Below are 25,350 nucleotides of genomic sequence, written 5' to 3' on the forward strand. Positions count from 1 at the left end.
AGTAGAGACGAGGTTTCACCGTTAGCCAGGATGGTCTCAGTCTGCTGACCTCGTGATCTGCCCGCCTCGGCCTCCCAAAGTGCTGGGATTACAGGCTTGAGCCACCGTGCCTGGCCTGACACTTTGTTTTTAAAGTAAAAAACAAATTGCAGACTAGTATATATGGTATGATCACAGAACGAAACAAAATGGTATGTAAATATGCATACCTAGGGGGAAATTGGAAAAACAAACAATAACCTGGTAATATTGCTGTCCCATTTCTCTCTCGATGGGGGAAAAGTTAACGCATTTATGCCTAGTGTTCTGTTATTGGAATGTTAAGCTTGTGGGAGTTACTTATATCCTACTGCTCACGGTTGTCACCGAGGTCTGATTTTTCACAAAAAAAATTTGCAACCTCTGGCATAAATGGGTTAAGAGAGGACAGGTATTCAGGGAGGGGTGTTTCTATACATTTCTGGGTTTGAATATTTTAAAACAAATACATAGTTTTATAATCAGAAAAAAAGACACAAGATTCCTTAACTAGAAAATTATAGGTTCTTATATATATATTAATGTGATCTTTCTTAAACATTTTTAGGTTTCACTGAATGCAAAATGACGAAATCTAGCCCTTTGAAAATAACATTGTTTTTAGAAGAGGACAAATCCTTAAAAGTAACATCAGACCCAAAGGTTGAGCAGAAAATTGGTTGGTTTTTATTTTTTATTTATTATTAACTTTGCACATACTATAGGAAATGATATATTGATAGAAGCACATATTCAAATTGAGAGTGTCTCTGTTTTTTTAATTAAATCAGAATATACTGTAGCTTCTACCAAGATGTGGTACTGTTAACAGTTACTGCTAGCTCACAGGCATCTGTGAAAGTGTGGTTAAGACCCTCACTGACTTTCACAGAGATAGGAAAGGTGTTGCCCTCCCACACTGTGTACTGGTAGAGGGGTGTTTCAGGGAAAACCTCTCTGGGACCGTGTTTTCCTCTGTTTTCGTAGCACCACATCAATCATCAACACAGAAGACTTTTGTGACCAGTTCAATTCAACTCAATTCTGACACTAGCTACATGGAGGTAGTGTCAGATCCCACAGGTTGGGGACTCAGTCCCCAAGACTGCCTCCTCTCCTTCAGATACTAGTTGCAAGTCCAGGCCTCTCAAACTTCTTTTTTTTTTTTTTTTTTTTTTTTTAAAGACAGAGTCTTACTCCGTTACACAGGCTAGAGTACAGTGGCATGATCTCGGCTCACTGCAACCTCCGCCTCTCAGGTTCAAGCGATTCTCCTGCCTCAGCCTCCTGGGACCCCAGGCGCGCACCCCCAAACCCGGCTAATTTTTGTATTTTTAGTAGAGACGGGGTTTCACCATATTGGCCAGGCTGGTCTCGAACTCCTGACCTCGTGATCCACCCGCCTTGTCCTCCCAAAGTGCTGGGATTACAGGCATGAGCCACCACACCTGGCCCAGGCCTCTTAAACTTCTAACCGACCAGCTTCAAGCTGAGGTTTCTGTGACCCCCTCTTTAGCTTTGATTAATTGGCTCACAGAACTCTGGGAAATACTTATGTTTACTGCTTTATTATAAAGGATATGGGTGAAGTATAGGGAAGGGGGCATGGAGCTTCCATTGCCTTCCCTGGGTACCACCCTCCAGGAACCTCTACTTGTTCAGTTATCCAGAAGCTCCCTGAACCCAGTTCTCTTTGGTTTCACTGGAAGCTTCATAAAGTCAGCATTCCCTCCCCCAGGGTATGAGGCTGGATCCTCTCTGGTGGGGGGTGCGGGGGGTGAGGGGTCTTCTTAAGAACCACAGTGAGAAAGATGGGAGAAGATTAGAGACCTGCCTTGGGGCAGGTGAAAGGAGGGCAGGAGAATTCTGTTTCCTGTGAGGCCTAATACACCCAGCATTATAATGAAAGACAGTAATTAGGGATATGGCCGTTATGAACGAGGAATCATGGATGAAAACCAGTATATATCATAATAGGGTGTTAGCAGCCCTGAAGATTATTATCGAACCCTGCTCTAAGTGACGTTAATAGTTTCCTATTATTGACTGCTGTGTGAAAGGGTAGCTCTCAACAATAGAAAAGGTCATTTGAGAGAATATTTTTTGAAAGTCTGAAGTCTTTGGCTATTATTCTACATTTGAGTTCTTAATGCTCTTACTTAAACACAAAGTATTAAATCAGTTTTGATAGACCCAATATTCATTTCTTTTTTTTCCTGAGACAGAGTTTCGCTCTTGTCACTCAGGTTAGAGTGCAATGGCACCATCTGCGCTCACTGCAACCTCTGCCTCCTGGGTTCAAATGATTCTCCTGTCTCAGCCTCCTGAGTAGCTGGGATTACAGACACCTATCACCACGCCTGGCTAATTTTTTTTTTGTATTTTTAGTGGAGATGGGGTTTCGCCATGTTGGCCAGACTTGTCTCGAACTCCTGACTTCAGTTGATCTGCCTGCCTTGGCCTCCCAAAGTGCTGGGATTACCAATATTCATTTCTTAGAAAGTGTTATTGAAACTGAAGATTATCTTGGTTTCATTTATTAGTAGTATTTGCTTATTTTTCTTTTTAGGAGGTGCTTTTTTAAGGCATTTTTCCTATTTAGTAAGAATACGAATATTAAATTTTCTTTGTTATGCCTTTAATTCTTAAATGTCTGAGTCACAGTATCCACCTATTGAAATATTTTTCAGACGTGATACGTGAAATTGAGATGAGTGCGGATAATGATGATGATATCAATAGTTCAAAAGTAATTAATGACATCTTCAGTGATGTCCTAGAGGAAGGTGAACTAGATGTGGAGAAGAGCCAGGAGGAGATGGATCAAGCATTAGCAGAAAGCAGCGAAGAACAGGAAGATGCACTGAATATCTCCTCAATGTCTTTACTTTCACCGTTGGCACAAACAGTTGGTGTGATAAGTCCAGAGGTAAGAGAAGGCTAACTAAACAGGCCCACGATATAAGTAAACTAAGTAGTTTCATATCTCCCCTTTCTCTTGTTGACAGATGGGCATTTGGCTCTGTAGCCAAGGGGGTTTTGCAAACCTCTAGTCAGTTCTCTTAAAAGAAACCTTAAAACTCTTGAGTGGTTTCCTTTTGACCTTAGATGAAATCCAAACAGTAACATGGCTTAAAAGGCCAGACATTTGGGCTCAGCTTTTGGCTCTGCCATTTACTGACTGTTTATTGGTCAGGTTATTTAACCTCTCTATGCCACTGTTTCCTCTTCTGTTAAACGAGGTTATTCATAATACCTATATCGTGGAGTTGGTGTGAACATTGTTGTGTTAGTATATCGGTATTTAGCTCCAAACACATATAACTAACATTTATTTACAGCTAACTACTGTTATTAGCTTTCACTCTCAATTGAATAACTGCAACTCTGGGGATTGATTCAACTAGAATTGTTTTTTTTTTAAGTATGAGTTTCAGCTGTCTTTGTAGTTTTATTTATTCTTTTATGTGTTAGGAACTTAGTTTGCTTTGTTTTTATGATTAATCAATCAACTTACTGGATTTTTTTCTTAATGGAGAATTCATTGATTTTTTTCACACAATAAAATGAATTATCATTTAGGATCAATGTTATTTATCCATAAAATCCACTAATATCTGATGTGTTTTCCCACAGAGTTTAGTGTCCACACCTAGACTGGAATTGAAAGACACCAGCAGAAGTGATGAAAGTCCAAAACCAGGAAAATTCCAAAGAACTCGTGTCCCTCGGGCTGAATCTGGTGATAGCCTTGGTTCTGAAGATCGCGATCTTCTTTACAGGTAAGAACATTTCTGGAAGGCATTCACTCACTAAGGGTCATGGTTTAGATTGACTTTAAGTCGTGTTATAATTTGTAATTATAATGTTATTAATAACTCATCTGTATAAAAGTTTGGAATAACTTTTGTTAGCCTCTCTTTCACCAAATGGGAGTTCCATTCTGTTGTGAAATGTTCTGCTGACATGTTCAACATCAGTGTCAAATTCTGCTGATATATTCAATAAAGGATAGTGCTCAGTGTGTTGCTAGATTTCTAATAGAATGTAACTTACCTCCTGAAGCATTGATGCATATAGATCTCAAAGATTCAAAGAAACAGAACGTCCATCAATAAAGCAGGTGATTGTTCGGAAGGAAGATGTTACTTCAAAACTGGATGAAAAAAATAATGCCTTTCCTTGTCAAGTTAATATCAAACAGAAAATGCAGGTATGTACTTCTGTGGAAAGGGGATTTGGAATGTTTCTTGCACTAGGCTGTGAGCTTTGTGAGGACAAGGGCCCAGCCTTACTCATCTCTGAACCCTGAGTGGCCAGAATAGTGTCTGATGCACAGAAGCTCAGTAAATCACATTTGAATTCAGTTTATTTTTGGAAAGGTACTCATTTTGAAAAGTTGGAAACTTCTTTGATATTGCTGAAATATTTATTTTAAAACAGGTTTTTCATAAATATCCTTAAAGTATAACTATTAATTGGGTAATGATGTAGTGGGAAATTTGTTATGCACTTCAAGGTTTTTTCATGCTAAGAAGCTTTTTTTTTTTTTTTTTTTTTGACACACCGCTTTGCTCTTTGTTGCCCATGTTGGATTGTAATGGCGCAGTCTTGGCTGACTGCAACCTCTGCCTCCTGGGTTCAAGCAATTCTTCTGCCTCAGCCTCCCAAGTAGCTGGGATTACAGCCATGCACCCCCACACCCGGCTAATTTTTGTATTTTTAGTAGAGATGGGGTTTCACTATGTTGGTCAGGCCAGACTCGAACTCTTGACCTTAAGTGATCCACCCACCTCAGCCTCCCAAAGTGCTAGGATTACAGGCATAAGCCACCATGCCTGGCTTTTTAAAAAATTTTAATTATGAAAGAAAATAGAGATGGAGTGTCACCGTGTTATCCAGACTGATCTCACACTCCTGGGCTCAAGTGATTCTTGTGCTTTGGACTCCCAAAGTGCTGGGATTACAGGTGTGAGCTACCATGCCTGGCCCTAAGGAAGCATATTTAAAAAGCAGCGTAATTGTGATGTAAATAAAATGAATCAAATACTTTATAAATTTCTATTTTGTTGGACATAACCCCAATTTTAACTTTAATAAATATGAATTGGAAGTTTTTTCATAAGAAATAATATTTATAGCTTAATTATTATAACATGCTAAATGTTTTTGGTGCATAGTCTAGAAACTTGAGCAGTGAAACTAACATTTTGACTTTACCGTCTGGAAATTCTAGAAACTATCCAATCAAGTTAGTTAGAATTAAAGTTTAAAGTGAAAATGATGATTTAAAATATGTGTATTTTTTCTCCTCTCATTGGTTTTCCTAGGAACTCAATAACGAAATAAATATGCAACAGACAGTGATCTATCAAGCTAGCCAGGCTCTTAACTGCTGTGTTGATGAAGAGCATGGAAAAGGATCCCTAGAAGAAGCTGAAGCAGAAAGACTTCTTCTAATTGCAAGTACGTGTGATGTACCTGAAAGAATTCCAACAAATTTCTAATCAGGGAAAACTCATTTTGATATTTAGAAATCTTTAAGTTTAGAGAAAGGGCTGTTCCTAGTCATCTGTTCCAGTGGATCTATTTTTTGTTCTTGTTTTTATAAGGTTTAAGAACTCTATGTAAAACAAATTGTAGTTTGCATGAAAGGTAAAAGCAACCGAAATGCATTCGAAGAAATGCAGTTGTGCAGATTGAATGAATGAATGGATGAATGAATGAATCTCTATATATACACATGTACCCATACATTCTCTCTCTCTCTGTCTCTCCCTCCCTTCCGTTATCAATAAATAGCTAAAACAACTGAATTTTGCTGTGTGCATATATGTGGTGATGATGGGGCATGTTGGGGTGGACAGATGATACCATACATGAAAACTAGCTGAAAGTTGATTTATTAAATCATAAGGACTTGGTAAATAGATGAGCAATCAAAGTTTTCCCCATCCACCTATCGTCTGTTTTATAAAGATAGTGTTACTAATTTCGTCTTTATGTGTTATGTACAGTTTCCACATCAGTACACTTTTTTGAATTTGCTCTCATTAGAAACAGTTACAATTTTAATATTTGGAATATTGCGTGTTTCACATAGCTGAGAAGAGAACACTTTTGATTGACGAATTGAATAAATTGAAGAACGAAGGACCTCAGAGGAAGAATAAGGCTAGTCCTGTATCCCAAAGTGAATTTATGCCATCCAAAGGATCAGTTACTTTGTCAGAAATCCGCTTGCCTCTAAAAGCAGATTTTGTCTGCAGTACGATTCAGAAACCAGGTATGGTGGTGATTTTTCTAGATTGTGTGTTAAATTATGAACCTCACCTAGATTGAATTGTACAGGATAGAAACAAGTAAATCATGCATAACAATGCAAAGTTTGTATCTTTGGCCTTTGGGTCCTTTTATCAAGATTTAATAAAAATAACTAAGGGAAAACTTCAGATATATATGGGGATACCAATCTATACAATAATGGGCATTGCTCTTACTGAAAGTTTGAATATAAAGTTTTATTAAATGTTGGATATGGTTTTTATAGTTCTTTTTAAAATTTTATTTGTGTGGAACATACTTTTTGAGGGGAAGGAGGGCTGGACACAGGTGAGAAGTAAATTTCAGGCATAGGGAAAGTAAATAGAGAGAAAGGTTTGAGCATTTTTGTAGGAATAATGTAACTTAGGTTCTAATTCTTGCTGTTACCTGATTTTGATGGGGTGTGGCCAGAAATTTATTGGTAATTTAGTATGTGTCTTGGGGTACGTGGTTATTAATGACAAATAGTGAAGAAATAGTTTATGTTTTTATTATAATTTATCTGAGTAACTTTTATATATATATATAGTATTTTAATCTCAGTTTTGAAATAACAAACCATAATTTGCCCTTTTGAGATATATACTATTAGTTGAGAATTAAGGGTCATTAGGTAAAATTCAAAATCAGCAGAAATTGAGGAATGTGGAGTGAAATTATTTCAATTTACATAGTAGGGAGAGACCTTGATGATGCTTATTTCAGGATTATACTGCCTACTTAAGTCTTATTTAGCTTTCTGTGTCTGGAAAGTTGATTTTAGTAATTTTAAAAATAAATTGTATATAAATCAGTTCAGTATTCCTTTATTTCTTTAGTATTCCAGAATGCCGATTAGCTAAATCTGATTTTGCTTGTGCTTATTATGTAATGTGATTACTTCTTGCAGATGCAGCAAATTACTATTACTTAATTATACTAAAAGCAGGAGCTGAAAATATGGTAGCCACACCATTAGCAAGTACTTCAAACTCTCTTAACGGTGATGCTCTGACATTCACTACTACATTTACTCTGTAAGTAAATCAGGCTTTTGATGATTCGAACGCATTTTTCTTTTTGTAGAGTTGATATAGTCTAAAGCATTCAGGTGGCATTTATAATCTTTGAAATGCATTATGCACATTCTTTTTATATTGACAGATAACCCATCTTTAAATTTGTTGCTTTAACTCATATGTGTCTATCTTTCCTTTTGTTGAGAAGCATCTTTTTTCCATGTGACTGTAGGTATTGCGTATTTTGAAATGATACATATATTAAACCTGGACCATAGATTTTTAACATATGCCTTAAATCTCATAATGTACTTAACATTCAGTCTTAATGAAAATACATTTATATTTAGTGAAACATTTATTTTTAAATAAGAGTCAAAGTGCAGTTTGAAAAATAATTACTATTATTATTGAAGATTGTGAGTTGTAAAATACTGAGGAAAAAATTTTGGACTTGCATTATAGGAAAAAATAGACTTCTTAACAATTTTTACTGTCTTTAAAGACATAGACATAGTAGATTCCTTTACTCTCAGAGTCTTGTAAGAGTATTTGCAGCATCATTTTTAATGGTGTGATTGAGGTTTTCTCTCAAGGTTTTATTTAATGCTTTATTTTTCCAGGCAAGATGTATCCAATGACTTTGAAATAAATATTGAAGTTTACAGCTTGGTAAGCTGATAAAGCCTTCTAAAATAATGAAGAGTATAGTTTTCTTAACAGTATCAGATTATAAATTAATTATGTTTTGGGTTTGTGTGTAGGTGCAAAAGAAAGATCCCTCAGGCCTTGATAAGAAGAAAAAAACATCCAAGTCCAAGGTGAGAATTAAAGAAACCCAGTAAAAATATTTTCATCAGAAGTAATAGATGTCATCATACCAGTTTTAATTTATGTACAACTTTTAATGATTATGAAGTTTTTGGGTCAGTTTCACATTCCAATTTGTAGTTACTATGTTAAATAGGTATGAATACTGAAAATAAACTGTGAGTGATCATGATTCTCAGTATGAGTTGCTGATACACTTGGGCTAGATAATTCTATTTTCTCTACATTTACTTGACAACTTTTATAACTGCTTAAAACTTTTCTCAAGACTTTGCCCTGAGCTCTCTTCTCTCTGTGTTCTCTAAACTAGTACTTAGGAATTATGCCGTCACTTTACAGGCATAAGGTTGCTTTCCAGCCTTCCCAGGCTGTGTTCTTTTCTTCTTTTCTTAAGTCATCATTTTAAAACTTTTTTCTTTAGCTCTAACAAAAAGGACTAACAGTATAAGAAAGTCTTAATCAGGGACTCAAGTGTAATATATTCATATTTAAGAATTAATTACTCAAGGACTCAAGTTTAATATATTCATATTTAAGAATTAATTCTTTTTTTTTTTTTTTTTTATTTGACATGGAGTCTCGCTTTGTTGCCCAGGCTGGAGTGCAGTGACACGATCTCGGCTCACTGCAACCTCTGCCTCCTGGGTTCAAGCGATTCTCCTGCCTCAGCCTCCCGCGTAGCTGGGACTACAGGTGCCTGCCACCACACCCAGCTAATTTATCACATTTTTAGCAGAGAGGGGGTTTCACCATGTTAGCCAGGGTGGTCTCAATCTCTTGACCTCATGATCCACCCGCCTCAGCCTCCCAAAATGTTGGGATTACAGGCGTGAGCCACTGCACCCGGCCAAGAATTAGTTATTTTCTATGTAGGAATTTCTCAAGGTTGGATAGTTTTACATTCTGAGACATGATGTTTGATAAGAAATATATATAGTAAGCTATCTTTTCTTTTAGGCTATTACTCCAAAGCGACTCCTCACATCTATAACCGCAGTAAGTAGAATTTTTGAGAAATTGAGCTTCCTTGAGAAATCTTCATCTTACACATAACAATTTTAAATTGGTTAATCATTTCTGAACCTTGAGCACTGTGGAAAATTTTAACATGTACTAATGGGGGAAATCCCTGTAATTTATGTAGGAAAAGTGTTTTCTGAAATGTAGTTCTTATTGTGTTAAAAGAGATGAGTGATTCATATTTAAATCTTGGTATCAAATAAGGGAAATAACTTATGTTTCTTCTTCACACCTGTTTTTTTTAGAAAAGCAACATTGCTTCTTCAGGTGAGTATATCTTGAACTATTTGAAACTTTAGAATAAGGTAAGGAATTAAGCACTTGCATATTTACATATGTATAGGCCATCTTGATTTATGAATGTTTACCTTGATCTCCTTTGGAATAATATTTTCTATGTGGGTTTCTTAGTTACAAGATTACTGGCCACAGTAGCATGCAGTTTGGTTGTACCTTTGTTAGGTACCATCATAGAGGCACCAGTCATCATGTTATTCAGCTCTAGCAGCAGGTAGCATTACTCTTTACCTCAACTCCTATTGTATAGATTTGTTTTGTGCTATCCATACTGCAGATTTTACTTCTTTTGGCTTTACTGATCATAACTGGCATTGTATCATGTCAGAAATGCATCTTTCTAGTTCACTGGGAACTAGAATGCCGCCAAGCCAGGAAAGGCCTTCTTTAGAATGACTTTAGGCCTACCTTTTTCCAAAAGGAATTAGGATGAAGCTGGTTTCACTCGCTTCCTTTAGGCTATTGGTCTTTCTTCTCTGTGGCACAAGAGAGTTACTAAGAGACCTGTGCAGAGATAGTTTCTGCTGCTGATTTTGTCACCCTGCATTGTAACTAGCACTGAAGTCTTTTCCATGTTTTTTATTGGGAAGTTGCTTTTTATGCATACAGTTTTAGGTCTATGTCTTCAAAAACATATCCATCCCAATTATTAAGGAGTGCTTGTACCTCCCTTAAATTAATAGTTTTCTTTCATTAGGAAATAAGTTAATTTTTTCCCCCATATTTAAAGATGAAGGAAAATGAGGCAGTTTTTTTTTTTCTCTGTGGCAGCTTAATTTTCTTCTACCGGGGTGGGGTGAGGAATTGTTATTTATACTTAACAAAAGTCGTTCTGAACTAAACTTAATTTCCTCGTTCTTCACAGTCATGGCCAGTCCAGGAGGTCTCAATGCTGTGCGAACCAGCAACTTCGCCCTTGTCGGATCTTACACATTATCATTGTCTTCAGTAGGAAATACTAAGTTTGTTCTGGACAAGGTAATCCAACTTTATTTGTAAGGGTGTGGTGTTTTTTTTAATCTTAGAAAAATTAGGTCAATGGAAATGCCACAATGCTTTTAGGTATTTGAAATCTTCGACTGAAAATGTATGTTCTTAGAATTGCACATTTTTGCTAGGTATGAGTGTAGCTAAATGATTTTTTTTTTGGTATTGGAAGTATGTTTCCCTTTTAATAGTTAGAACTTCAGTGAATGCTTATTTATTCTAAGTATCACTTCTGGCTAAGAAGTATTACTTCCTGCATTTAGATGTTAAGTTTATAATTTTAAAACATAATACCTTGCCTATTTCCATTTCTGTGGTTTTTTTTTTTTTTTTTTTTTGAGACAAAGTCTCACTCTGTCACCCAGGCTGGAGTGCAGTGGCCTGATCATTGCTCACTGCAGCCTCAACCTCGTGGGCTCCCACCTTAGCCTTCCAAGTAGCTGGGACTACAGGCGCATGATACCATGCCCGGCTAATTTTTTATATTCTTTTGTAGGGATATGGTTTCATCATGTTGGCTAGGCTGGTCTCGAACTCCTGGGCTCTGGTCATCTGTCTGCCTTGGCCTCCCAAAGTGCTGGGATTATAGGTGTGAGCCACATTACCCAGCCAGCCTATTTGAACTTATATTTAGAAATGAGCAATATTTTATGAATTTAGTTTTGACAAGATAGTGAAAAGTAGATTAACCTCTTAGAAAAGTACTTATGAATCTAAGAGATTTCCTTCTCATACTTCCCTTTCATATTAGAAGCTTCAAAAATCAGATCTGTGTTAACATCACTTTTGAGTCCTTTTTCATCAAGACTATTTTAAGGAGTGAGACTAACTAGAGGCAAATTTTATTTCTTAGGTTGACTTCTATATGATACAGTGATAATTTATATTATCAAATGAGATTTCTGTAGTGAGAATATAGAGTTGAAGAAGTATAAAAATTAGAAGCCCTGGTTTCTAGTATTTACCCTTAGTGATTTACTCTTTAACATTGAGCAAAGTCAACTCATTTCTCTAGGGTCTTGTTTTCCAGTACAGAATATTAAGTTAGCCTGAAACAATCTAAAATTCTATGAAATGCTCTCTTTTAGTTGATGGACAAAAAGCAGACTGTATTTGAAGTTTTTATTACTATTAATGCATAAATGTATTTTAACAAGTTAATTTTAAAATTTTTTGTAACTTTTTATTTAGTAATTCAGCTACTTTAACCAGTTGAGTGATCCTGGGTTTTTTTCTCTCTGTCTTTTATTTTGTCTGTTTTAGATAAATTATGATGTAAGAGAGCGAGAGCTACTGGGCTATTTGTTCCAGGAAAAGGTTGTCATTATTTTCTTTGCTTGAAACTAATGAGCTTAAAAATCAGTCCTTAATTTTTGATCTACATATATTTGTTTTACTAACTATCTTTTTGTTTACTTTGAATAATTAAGGACATTATGTACATTATTCTATCATGAGACTCTTATAGATGGGCGTCTTGTTCTCCACTCTCAATACTTTAAAGCCTTCTTTGAAAGTTTTCTATTTTTTCAATGCATGTTTGGTGTTTTGGTCTTTTTCCATATTCTTTCTTCTCTCTTATAGTTCATTAAAATCCTGTATTCACTTCAATATTGATTTTTCTAGGTACAATTATAATACCAAATTATTAACTATATTTAAAACTAAGAATTATTCGATATTTTTGACCTCCTGTATACTTGAAGAGCTATTGGTGATGTTTTAAATAAAAGCAGAATTTTTTTTTTTTTTTTTTTTGAGACAGTTGTGCTCTGTCACCAAGGCTGGAGTGCATTGGCATGATCTCGGCTCACTGCAACCTTCGCCCCTGGGTTCAAGTGATTCTCCTGCCTCAGCCTTCCAAGTAGCTGGGATTACAGGTGCCCGCCACCACACCTGGCTAATTTTTGTATTTTTAGTAGAGGCAGGGTTTCACCATATTGGTCAGGCTGGTATTGAACCTCCTGACCTCAAATGATCAACCCGCCTTGGCCTCCCAAAGTGCTGGGATTATGGGCATGAACACTGTGCCTGGCCAAAAGTAGAAAATTTTTATGGTCTTAATTGGCTAATAGGTAGTTTGCTATATAGATGACCCTTTGCTTGTTAATTTTGAAATTATAATACATTTAACACTAAAATTATACTGAATATAATAATATGTTTTGGAAAACTTTTTAAAGTTTTTTTTCTTGTTTTGTGACGGAGTCTCACTCTGTCACCCAAGCTGGAGTGCAGTGGCGCGATCTCGGCTCACTACAGCCTCCGTCTCCCAGGTTCAAGCAATTCTCATGCCTCAGCCTCCTAAATAGCTGGAATTACAGGCGTGCACCACCATGCCCAGATAATTTTTGTATTTTTAGTAGAGATGAGGTTTCACCATGTTACCCAGGCTAATCTCAAACTCCCAACCTCAGGCGATCTGCCTGCCTCGGTCTCACAGAGTGCTGGGATTATAGGAGTGAGCCGTCGCACCCAGCTAAAAATTTTTAATATTCTTGTAAAGGTCAGTTACAAACATTGTCTGGGTTAAAGAGATGCTAGTTAACAAAATGCTGGATGGTATTTTTTATTTTATTTTAAATTCTTAAAATAGGATTTGCAAATTAGATAACCGTAAGAATTGAGATTTTATGAACTGTATTTTTTTACTCTGTATTGTCACATAGCCAGTTTCTACATATGTAAGAGTTTTCATTAATCTGTAAAATGAAAGAGATTTCAATGACATATCTTAAATATAGACTGTTCTTTTAAAAACTTTTTTGGCTGCCATTTTAAATCAAAATGTCACATTTACCAATTAAAATTAAATTATATTCCCATTCACTTAACTCCTTTGAATTTATAACTTAAATAGCCAACCACATGATCGAATGCAAAATCAAACCACTCAATTTAATTTGTTGTGTCTTTTACTCTTAAGACTCCTTCTTAGTCAGATACAGTACCATTTAGAAGTAAAATCTGAAACAAATTTTGTGCTTTTCTGAGTGAGGAGGGGAAGCAAATATTTGTTCCAATTGCCTGGATTTGATGTAGGAGAATATTTAAAATAGTTAAGTTTAAATGGTCTTGAAGTTGATGGGAAAAATTTAAGATCTTCTATACTCATGTAATAATCCCATTTAATTGTCACTGAAAGAGTATAAATGTCTTTCCTGTCTTATCAGATACTGTCAGTACACGGCAGTCTTGGTTTATTTTACTGGTGCCTTGACCAGTAATACAACAATCACAGGGGTTATCTGTGAGGCCCTTTCAGAATGGAATTTCTGTTGAGGTTAATCCAGTTGGTTTGCTCTACGGATTTAGGACACCACTGTCAGTGGATTTCCATCTTATTTGAGGCTATTCAGATCTGATTTAAAGCCTGGCATCCTGGAATTTAAATTACAAATCTTAGTGAGTCAGACTTTCAAACCCTTTCTTTGAATAGGGAATCCAAAACAGTCATAGTTTTATTATCCTATTATAGATAAAGGGAGAAGGATGTCCCACAGTTCCTCTTCTGACTTAAAGGAACCTCATATTTATACCTTTTAGGAAATAGAAATGTCAATTTGAATATTATTAGAGCAAACAATTTTGAAGTAAAACAACCAATTAGGATTATAGAGTTTTGGGATTGAAGAAAATAGTTAGGCATTCTGGTATGTCCTAAATTATCCAGTTTATGCCTGTTGGCCTTGTATAATTATTAATGGTGCCCCTTTCACCCTCAAAAATATCCCAGCATATAACACATTACACAGTCTCCCTGGTTGTAGGTTATGTTTTACAGCTCTTAACATAATCTTTGAAGTGTGGATGTCTTAAAAGACTCCTTTGTTAAACACAAAACAGAATAGGATCATACATTTTCACGCAAGTCTCCCTCCACACTCAACTAGGGGGAGGAGTAGTACACTTGATGGTTTTGTGAATATTTTCAATTTACTTGTTTATCAGGACAAGCTTCTAACCAAAAATATTGTCTACTTTTCTTCAGCTGTAGAGTAAGAGGGCACATTTTCTTCTCATCGTTCTGATTTTTGTTATCAGTAGCATGCTCTGTGCTAAACAATGGAATTCCGTTAAATAACATTGAGAGGAAAGAGCCTAAGGAACTTAAAACTCACTGTAAGGAAAAGCGAAAAGGGAATTTTTACAAAATAGGATTGTGAGGCATATGATGTTTTGGTTCTACATTGTGGATCGGTTTCAAATTTGGGCAGTTGGAGATTCGTCTCATGAAACTTGTGTATTGAAATTTATACTTTTTGTCTTAGAATTTCCCCCTTTAAATTATCTTTGCTATGTTAGAGGATCAAATCGTTGGAAACTAATTATAGTAAAAACTGAAATTTAGACTTAACTAAGATTAATCCAGTTGGGATGGCATTCTTTTTCCCTGGGTAATAGGAATGACAGACACTTCAATCTTCCTTTCTATTTTGACTCAGAAGTCAACATTACTTTAGATATCTGTCTATCAATCAGTCAATCAATCAATCATATGTGTATGTATGTTACCATTTTATTCTTGATTTCAGGGACAAATCATTGATGGAACCAATCCAGGCCTTGTATAACCAAAAGATTAGCAGTTGGTGTTTATCTTTTCCCTCCAAGACTTGGGTGTTAGCAGCTTTATAGATAAGGGCAGTTCTGATCATAAATCCATTTACATTTACACAAAACAGGAGTTAGCCTATCCCTTCTCCCTTAAATTCTGGTTCTCACTTTATTTCCTTGCTAATAAAGGTCCCTTGTGACTTTTCTTTTCTTTTTTCCCCCCAGAATAGGGCACTTTTATCTGAGTTAAAAACTTGTTCAGGTTGGGCACTGTGGTTCACACTTACAATCCCAACACTTCGGGAGGCCACAGTGGGAGGATCGCTTAAAGCCAGAAGTTCAATATCAGCCTGAACAACATAAATGATGAAAAAAGTTGTTTTTCATCAAAGAATGAAAAAATATTAGCTGGGGGTGGTGGTAAGCACCTGTAGCCCTAGCTATTCAGAAGGCCGAGATGGGGGAATTGCTTGAGCCCAGAAGTTCAGAAGTTCAAGACTGCATTGAGCTATGATCATGCCACTGCACTTCAGCCTGAGTGACAGAGTGAGACCTTGTTTTGGAAAACAATAACAAAAAACAAACTTGTTCAGGCAGATATCCTTTGTCTTCATTGATTTTCTTAATGGTTTCTGGGAACTCATCTCCCATCTCATTTGGTAGAAGCTGCTTCTCCTGTTGTACCTTGACATTTCTAAAGCCTCTTTCTAAAATTATCAAACCATCCTTTGCTGGCATTAAATTTTCCAGTTGAAGATCCTTCACCTTCCTTTAATCCTATATTAGAGTCTATAGGTATGCCTTATAGCAATCCTGCACTCACATAAAAACTGTATTTTCAATATAAGATCAAAAGGTATTTCACAAAAAGTGCATCTTTATATTTGTTTACATTTCTCTTGACTGAATGGCACCATGTATACAGTCTGTGTAAGTTACAGAAAACGTTTGCCAACTCCTACACTACCATTTTGTTATTTGCCGCTTTGTTTTTCCTTTCCTGCCTTCTTCTGGATTAATTGAGTATTTTCGTAATCCTTTTTAATCTCCTCTTGGATTTTTTAGCTATAATTACCCGGTTTTTTTTTTTTTTTATTGTTAAGTTGTTGCTAGGAAATAATGTATGCATCCTTACCTTATTAAAGTCTGCTTTGAAATACTGTTACACCACTTCACGTACCTTACAATATGAACCTCACAACAATATAGTTCATTTTCCCATCCCAATATATTTTACTTCTTTGTTATAAACCACACAATGCACTGTTGTTACTTTTTCTTTAATCAGTTTTTTTCTTTTTTAAGAGATGGGGTCTTGCTATGTTTTCCAGGCTGGCCGTGAAGTCCTGGGCTCAAGCCATCCACCAAAGTGCTGGGGTTACAGGTGTGAGCTACTGTGCCCAGCCTCTTGAATCAATTTTTAAAAGAAATTTTAAGATATATTTTTATAAATTGGCCCTTATATTTACTATTTCTGGGGTTCTTCCTTCTTGTAGATTCAGAATTCCATCTGAGATTGTTGTCCTGTCAAGAAGAACTGTCTTTATTATTTCTTGTAATATAGGTCTGCTGGAAATGAAATCTCTAGGTTTTGTTTGTCCAGAAATGTTTTTATATTGCCTTAATTTCTGAAGGATATTGTCACTGGGACTAAGTTGACAGGTTTTTATCTTTTCACTTCTTTAAAGATGTTATTGTTTATGGCTTTAATTGTTTCTAATAAGAAGTCAGCCAGCCATCATTCTTTTCTGCTTTTTTATTTTGCGTTTTTAATGGTTTGATTTTAATGTGCCTACGTGTGGTTTTCTTTGTATTTATCCTGTTTGATTTCACTGAGCTTTATGATCTGTAGTTAGTTGTTTTATAAGTCTTAGCAAATACTCAGCCATTGTCTCTTAAAGTCATTTCTTCTGCCTTGCTCTCTCCTTTCTGAAACTCCAGTTAATGTAGACTATTGACTATTTTTCTATAGGTCTGTGACATTCTTTTTGGTTTTCATTTAATTCTTTTTTCTTTGTGCTTCATTTTTGATGGTTTCTATTTATCAGTTCTTCAAGTTCACCTGTTTTTTTCCTGATGTGATCTAGTCTGTGAAGCCTAGCCAATGAATTTTTAAATTCAGACTTTTTTTTAGTTCTGAAATTTTCATTTGGATCTTTTTTTACAGTTTCAATTTCTCTGCTGAAGTTCTCCATTTTCTCACTAATTTTTCTCCATCTTTTCGTCTAAATATTTTAATGTTGTATAAACGTTTTTGTTTTTTAATTCTAACATTTGGATCATCTGTGGATCTGCTATTGACAGGATTTTTTTCCCTTGATAAGTTCCATGTTTTCCTACTTTTTCACCAGTCTTGTAATTTTTTAATTGCAGGCCAGATATTATATTATAAAAGAACAGTAGAGACTGAAATAGGTAATACCTTGCTCTTTTGTCTTTCAGACAGTATGGATTAGGGACTTGTCTCTTGTGTAATCAGAAACTGAGCTGAAGTTAGGCTATGAATAGATTTGGTTCAAGTTTTGTTTTAAATGCTTTGAGAATGGTTTCAGGCCCCACCTTTAAGCAGAACTTTGAGATCTAAGTACTGCATGTCTACAAGATTTCTCTCTGCTTTTTAGACATATCTTCAACCATCACTTCTCAGCAAAATTCCTGTTGGGGAGAATTGGTGGGTAGGGAGAGCTAGCTCTGCCTCTGCTTCTTGAGCTGCCTGTCTACCTCAGCCCATGCTCAACCACTGAAGGCTCAACTGGTTTCTCTTTTTCCCTGCAAAATTTGTTGCTTATGGCAAGGTTGCTCCTCTGCTAAGTTGTTAAGAATATTTTCTTACATGTTTAGGTTCTTTTTCTTTAAAAATACTTCTTTTTGGCCAGGCACGGTGGCTCATGCCTGTAATCCCAGCACTTTGAGAGGCCGAGGTGGCTGGAGCACTTGAGGTCAGGAGTTCAAGACCTGCCTGGTCAACATGATGAAACCGCATCTCTATTAAAAATGCAAAAATTAGCCAGGTGTAGTGGTGCGTGCCTGTAACCCCAGGATTACAGGAGAGGCTGAAGCACGAGAATCACTTGAACCTGGGAGGCTGAGGTGCGAGAGTCGCTTGAACCTGGGAGGCGGAGGTTGCAGTGAGCCAAGATCATGCCACTGCCTCCTGGGTAACAGAATGATACTCTGTCTCAAAAACAAAAACAAAACAAAAAAACACTTGTTTTTGATGTGTAAAAATGACGTGCATGAAAAATCACCTATAGCAACAGAAAGCGTATCATTGGTTTCCTGGAGATGGGAATAGAGAGAGGCAGGATTATGGGAGGGAGCTTTGAGGGGTGATGAAAATGTTCATTATTATGATTGTGGTCAAGTTTTCATGGGTTATAATATACATATATCAAAATTCATCAAACCCTATATTTAAATATGTTCAATTTATTGTACTCAATGTAGTTGTAAAAAGATTATGTTCAGTTAATTATAGACACCTTAAGTGTAGCATTCAGTGAGTTTTAACAAATGAGTACACCTATATAACCAATACCTAGTCAAGATAAGGGACATTTCCATCACTCCCATCTAGTCAATCCCAACCTCTACAGGCAACCATTCTTCTCATCTCTGTTTTCACCATAGATTTGTTTTGCTTGTTCTTGAACTTCATTTATTGTTTTTAATTTTTTTTAAATCTTTTAAAAAAGAAAATAGAGATGGGGAGTCTTACTATGTTGCCCAGGCTCGTCTTGAATTCCTGAGCTCAAGCGATCCTCCTGCCTCAGCCTCCCAAAGTGCAGGGATTACACATGTGAGCCACCATACCTGGGCTTGAACTTCATTTAAATGGAATCAAAGAATGTGTACTCTTTTGAATCTAATTTCTTTTGCTCAACATGATGTTTTTAAGATTTATTCATGCTGCTGTTCATGTTAGTAGTTCATTGTTTTCAAAAAATAATGTATTGAAATGAAATTAATGTAACCAAAGTAACAATTTTAAGGTAAATAATTCAGTGGCATTTAGTACATTCAGTGTTGTGCAAAATACCTCTGTCTAATTTGAAATATTTTTATGTCTCTAAAAGTAAAAAGTCTTACTCATTAAGCAGTCTTTGCCCATCTTCCCTCCCCCCGAGCCCCTGATAACCATCAATCTGCATTTGGTTTCTATGGATATATCTATTCTGTATATTTCATATAAATGGAATCATCATACAATATGTAACTTTTTATGTCTGGCTTATTTCCCTTAGAGTAATGTTTCAGAAGTATATCCATGAAGTAGCATGTATTAGAACTTCATTTCTTTTTATGGCTGAATACTATTCTATTATATATATATACAGCATTTCATTTATCTGTTCATTCATTGATAGATATTTGGGCTGTTTCCGCATTTTGGCTATTGTGAATAGAGCTGCTTTGAACATGTGCATGCATGATTTGTTTTCAGTTCTTTTGTACATATACATAGGAACAGAATTGTGGGATCATATGATAATTATTTTTAGGAACCACCAAACTGTTTTTCAAAGCATCTACACTATTTGATATTTCTACCAGTAATATGGGTTCCCATTTTCCTACATCTTTGCCATTGTCTATTTTCTGTTTGTTTTATTTTTAAATTATAACCATCCTAGTGGGTGTGAAGTGATTCCTCATTGTAGGTTTGATTTGAATTTCTCTAATGACTGTTGATGTTAAATGTCTTTTCATGTGCTTATTGGAAGACAAAATATGTATCTTTGAAGACATGTCCATTCAAGTCCTTTGCCAAATTTTTAGTTTGGTTTGTTTGAGTTGTTTTAGTTGGGTTGTCTTTTTGTTACTGAGTTGTAAGAGTTTTCTTTGTATGTTCTGGATATTATCAGATATATAATTTGCAAATATTTCAAACCATTCCATAGACTGTCTTTTCACTTTCTTGATAAAGTGCTTTGATGTGCAAAGGTTTATAATTTTTTTTATCATGGTAAATAATACATGGTATTTATCTTTTGAAGAAATTTTTTGAAGTATACAGTGAAGTATTGTAAACTATAAGCATTATGTTATATAGCAGATCTATAGAATTTTCATTTTGCATGACTGAAATTCTATACTCATGGAACTGCAGCTCCTCATATTCTCCTCCCCAGTCCCTGGCAGCCACCACTCTAGTTTCTGCTTCTATGAGATTGTCTACTTTACAGATTTCATATGTTACTTTTCTTTTTTTTTTTTTGAGATAGAGTCTTGCTCAGTCGCCCAGGCTGGAGTGCAGTGGCGCGATCTTGGCTCACTGCAAGCTCCGCCTCCCAGGTTCATGCCATTCTCCTGCCTCAGCCTCCCAAGTGGCTGGGACTACAGGTACCCACCGCCACACCTGGCTAATTTTTTGCATTTTTAGTAGAGACGGGGTTTCACCGTGTTAGCCAGAATGGTCTCGATCTCCTGACCTCGTGATCTGCCCGCCTCAGCCTCCCAAAGTGCTGGGATTATAGGCATAAGCCACCGCGCCCAGCCCATATGTTGCTTTTCAGCCTTTTGGATAAGATCAAACGTAGATACTTCATGATAAGTGGAGTCGTGTAGTGTTTTTCTTTCTCTGACTAGCTTATTTCATTTAGCATAATGTCCTTAAAGTTTGTTTATGTTGTAGCGTATGACAGGATCTCCTTTTTTTATGCTAAAGAATATTATATTGTATGTATGTACTACATTTTTTTGGTCTCTTCATTTATTGACGGGCACTTAGATTATTTCCATCTCTTAGCTATTGTGAATAATGCTGCAATGAACGTAAGAGTGCAGATAGCACTTCAAGAACCCAGTTTCAATCCTTTTGATAAATACCTGGAAGTGGGATTGCTGGGTAATATGGTAGTTTTATTTTTTTCATTTTTTTGTGGAACCTCTGTAATGAAAAGTTTTTAATTTTGGTAAAGTCTAATTTGTCTATTTTTTCCTCATGTTGTTTGTGCTTTTGGTATCATATCTGAAAATCTACTGCTAAATCCATGATCACAAAGCTTTACCTCTATGGTTTTTTTCTAAGAGTTTTATTTTTAAACGTTTTTCGAGACAAGAGTTTCACTCTTGTTGCCTAGGCTGGAGTGCAATGGCACGATCTTCGCTTACTGCAACCTCCGCCTCCGGGTTCAAGTGATTCTCCTGCCTCAGCCTCCCGAGCAGCTGGGATTACAGGCATGCACCACTACGTTGGCTAGTTTTTGTATTTTTAGTAGAGATGGGATTTCACTATATTGAAGGTGAAATCCCTTCACGGTCAGGCTGGTCTTGAACTCCTAACCTCAGGCGGTCCACCCGCCTCAGCCTACCAAAGTGCTGGGATTACAGGCGTGAGCCACCGCGCCTGGCCTTTCTAAGAGTTTTATAATTTTAGCTCTCGTACTTAGGATATTATCCATTTGGGTTTAATTTTTATAAATGGTATGAGATGGAGCTCCACCATGACTCTTGGTGCATGTGGATATCTAATTTTCTCAGCACCATTTTTTGGAAAGGCTGCTCTTCCGCTTTAAATGGTCTTGGCATCCTTGTCAAAAATCAGTTGGCCATAAGATGCATCGGTTTATGTCTGGTCTCAATTCCATTTCTTTTGTCCATATGTCTATTCTTATGCCAACACCACACTGGTTTGTTTGGTTTTGTTTCTTTGAGACAAGGTTTTGGCTTTTGCCCAGGCCAGAGTACAGTGCCATGATCATAGCTCACTGCAACCTTGAACTTTTGGATTCAAGCGATCCTCCTGCCTCAGCCTTCCAAGTAGCTGGGACTACAGACATGTGCCACCACACCTGGCTAATTTTTTCATGTTTAATAGAGACGAGGTCTTGCTATGTTACCCAGGCTGGTCTTGAACTCCTGCGTTCGAGTGATCCCCCGTCCTTGGCCTTCCAAAGTGCTGGGATTACAGGCATGAACTACCATGTCCAGCCAGCCCACACTGCTTTGATTACCAAAGTTTTGAATTACGTTTTGAAATTGGGAAATATGATTCCTTCGCCTTTGTTCTTAATTTTCAAGATTGATTTGGTTGTTTGGGGTCTCTTGCAATTCCATATGAATTCAAGGACTGGCTTTTCCATATCTGCAGTTTATTGTTCTTTATTGCTGGATGGTATTGTATGCTGTGAATTTACAGGTTGGTTTATCCAGTTTTTTACTGAGTATATTCTCCTGTTGATGGAGATAAACCCAAGTATTGTCTTCTGTTTTCTTTCTCACATTAACTTGAGACTTAGGGCTTTTGGTTTTGTCAAGCTTTACCTTGAATGAATTTATTCTTCAAAAGTATTTGTTGATAAGGAACCAATGGCTTTTTGGCCATGCCTTTTATATTCCAACTTTAGAAAACACTGTGTTTTCAAGTTGTAATATTCTCTGTTCATGATTTATACATGATTTATTAAGAAAAATCACACTTTGAACCTGTTTTGCAAATAATTTACCTTTTTTCTTTGCAGGTCCCCTTTTTATCTTCTTTGGAAGGTCATATTTATTTAAAAATAAAATGTCAAGTGAATTCCAGTGTTGAAGAAAGAGGGTTTCTAGTAAGTAACATCACAGTCTTTAACTTCCTTTTTTCCATTTTGTGAAATACGGACTTGTTTCCCATAGGAATGAAATCCTTTGTGATTAAGTGACAAGTTGGTTCAGTAAAGATTTGTTGCATGTCCTTTATATGCCAATCACTGTGCTGCTGTTGGAATGTAAAAGACCACAAAAAATAATTCCTCTACTCATGAGCTTTTAGTTTAGAAGAGAGAAATATAAATAAACAGACAAGCACAATGTAATACTCTAATAGGAGAAAACAGTGCATCGCTGTCAATTGCTGGGACATTAGGTCTTGACTGTGGGTGGGGTGGGATAAAGGGAACTGCTGAGAGAAGTAATTTCTAAACTGAGTAAGTTAATCAGGGAGAAAGGGGAGAAGTGTTCTAGATAGGGGGAGAATGTACAGTGCCTTGAAGGGCCCTTCTTTGTCACTGCTACCCAAAGAAAAGAAGGATGACACATGCAGACAGTGGAAGGTATTTCAGGATAGCTAGAGCTTAGAGTTTGAGTGCATGCATGTGATTGGCGGGTGGGGAATGAGGAGGAAAGTGTGGTTAGGGAAATGGGACAAGAGTTCAAGGGCCTTTTAAAGAATTTGGACTTTATCCTGGAGTCAGTGAGTTGCTCTTATAAGATTTTAAGTGGAAGAAATTATTCAACTTGGGATTGAGAAAATCATTCTGACCAATGTGGAAAGCAGATTGGAGAATGACAACCCCGAAGAAGACTAGTCAGTTCCCACTGATGTGGGAAATTTTAATGAGTTAAGTTTTACATGATTTGAATTTTAGATGCCTGGAAACATGTGTGAAAGTTCTGGGTTTGGAGCTCAAGACAGACATTTAGTAGAGGTAAAGATGTGGATATCTGCAGCATGGGGAAGCCCAAGGCAAGTGAGGGAAGCAGAGCCAACTCACTGGAGGAGTGCCAGCATTGAAAGGACGGATGGAAGGAGGGAAGCCTCAGAGGAGACTGTAGGGAGAGAAACGGAGAATCTAGCACCATGGTTGCCAATAGAAGAGAACATTGAAAGGAGGGAGTGGTTAAGTTAGATCAGATTCTGTAAGGACTGTAGGACTTACTATCGGGTGATCATTCTGGCGCAGGTGAGGGCAGATGCTAGACTGCAAATGGGTCCAGAGTGAGTGGGAGATGAGGAATGAGCACAGGAGCTTGGAAATTCTTGGAAACACTTTGGCAGTGAAGGAGTAAGGAGAGAAGAGCGTTGTGCTTGCAGAGGTATGTAGGTTGAAAGGAGGATTTTGTCAACATTTTGTTAAGATGGGAGAGACATAAGTGGCTTTAAATGTAGATGGGTAGCTTCTGATAGGGCCAAAGAGATTGAAGATAGAGGCCATGGAGGACCTGAACTAGGGCTTATGGGGTAATTCATAGAGCAAGGTCATGAGAATGGGGAGAATTAAGCCCAAGCCACAGTTCACGGATTTATTTGATACAGAATTACAGTTTTCTCATGATGCGAGGAAGAAAGTATGTGTGTAGAACGCATAGAAGATTGTGAGTATGGTACAAGAAGTGGAGAAAATCCAGTTGCTTTGGTATTCTCTATGAAGCAAGAACTGGAATGATGCAAGGGATGTTACAAGTCAGTTTGTAACAGTGTCAAAGGTTCAGAAGAGCTAGATAGTAAGGAAAGCCCGGTGGCCTAAGTAACTGAAGCCGACTTCCCAAGGATTGGGAATTGCTACTTATTAATAGTATTTTTTCCTTCCTTATTAGGTTTTATCACATGTAAATCCAGCAGGTGGCACTAGGTAGTCTTGGAAAAGCATGTAAATTTCTGACTTGAAGGCAGTGTTTGCCTAACGACCTTTTCTTTTCATGTAAACATTATTATATTTTATTGTAGATGCCTTTAGCAATGGATAGGCTATGTTAAGGTAGCTGGTCCATTTGCATATAACGTCTCACCTAATTAATTTTTTAGCTGGGCTCTTAACGAACTTGTTAGATCTCTTCAAGTTTACTCTGTCTTGAATCCTATAGCCCATTCTTCTCACATCCATACTTACAGAAATCTAGTAAGAAAGAGCTCTGGATTCCCCAACATAAATTCTGTCCTCTGCCTAAACATTGCATTTTAATTGCCTCTACTCCCTATAAAAAATTAGAGGTAGTAATGGAAATGAAAACTCCTCAGCTCAGCTTCCTGTGTGAGGATGTGCCAGGGCTGCCCTGGAAGAGGGCGACTCCAACCAGAGACAGGTAAGTGGTTTCAACAGGGTGCCAAGCTAGCTGTGCCTCCCCTGAGGAGCAACAAGAGGCAGGCGCTCCGGTTTGGCAGCCAGAAGGTTCTAGTTTTGCGGTCTGTGTGATGTCAGTTATTTTCCTTGGCCCTCTGTTTCCTCAGCTATAGGAATGAAAAGGCTGTCCTTATTCTTCTCTGATTATAGTAGGATGTCATAATAGCTGGTGTTAATCTTGTTTATCAAAAGTTACTTTGTCTGTTTATTACCTTTATGATGTAAAAGGTGAACGTTAACACAGGAGGGAGCTGGTGAGTGATTTCTGTTAACTTTCGTGCTTGAGATTGAAATAACAAGATTCCTTTCTTTCTTCCTTGGGGAGCTATGAGCAGTATTGCCTAGAAAAAGGCTGCTTTGGGAGGAAAATGGAAGCATTAGGGGAGGAGGAAAAAGGTGAGGCAGGAGAGCATATGGTTGGAGCAAGCTAATTAATCTGAAGTTTCAATCTAGCTTAGTAACATTTGCTCCCACACATCATGGCTAGAAATTAGACT

At 36.9% G+C, this 25,350-nt stretch overlaps 1 protein-coding gene across 4 annotated transcripts in view; it reads left to right on the forward strand.

Annotated features, from left to right (window-relative positions):
* The window catches only part of LOC105475869 (anillin, actin binding protein), a 64,730-nt gene that overhangs the window by 27,651 nt on the left and 11,729 nt on the right, over positions 1-25,350 (forward strand). Inside the window, exons 9-22 of one of the 4 annotated variants that reach the window (XM_011731422.3) lie at positions 587-697; positions 2,709-2,947; positions 3,655-3,800; positions 4,084-4,231; positions 5,349-5,484; positions 6,122-6,304; positions 7,232-7,358; positions 7,964-8,012; positions 8,105-8,161; positions 9,129-9,167; positions 9,437-9,458; positions 10,354-10,466; positions 11,739-11,792; positions 22,496-22,582. In XM_011731422.3, the coding sequence (XP_011729724.2) occupies positions 587-697; positions 2,709-2,947; positions 3,655-3,800; positions 4,084-4,231; positions 5,349-5,484; positions 6,122-6,304; positions 7,232-7,358; positions 7,964-8,012; positions 8,105-8,161; positions 9,129-9,167; positions 9,437-9,458; positions 10,354-10,466; positions 11,739-11,792; positions 22,496-22,582 (1,511 nt within the window). The remainder of the gene's footprint in view (positions 1-586; positions 698-2,708; positions 2,948-3,654; positions 3,801-4,083; positions 4,232-5,348; positions 5,485-6,121; positions 6,305-7,231; positions 7,359-7,963; positions 8,013-8,104; positions 8,162-9,128; positions 9,168-9,436; positions 9,459-10,353; positions 10,467-11,738; positions 11,793-22,495; positions 22,583-25,350) is intronic. The other 3 variants (XM_011731424.3, XM_011731423.3, XM_011731425.3) reach the window with 3 other exon arrangements.

The sequence above is a fragment of the Macaca nemestrina genome, chromosome 4 (genome assembly GCF_043159975.1).
Source record: "Macaca nemestrina isolate mMacNem1 chromosome 4, mMacNem.hap1, whole genome shotgun sequence".
Classification (NCBI taxonomy): Eukaryota; Metazoa; Chordata; class Mammalia; order Primates; family Cercopithecidae; genus Macaca; species Macaca nemestrina.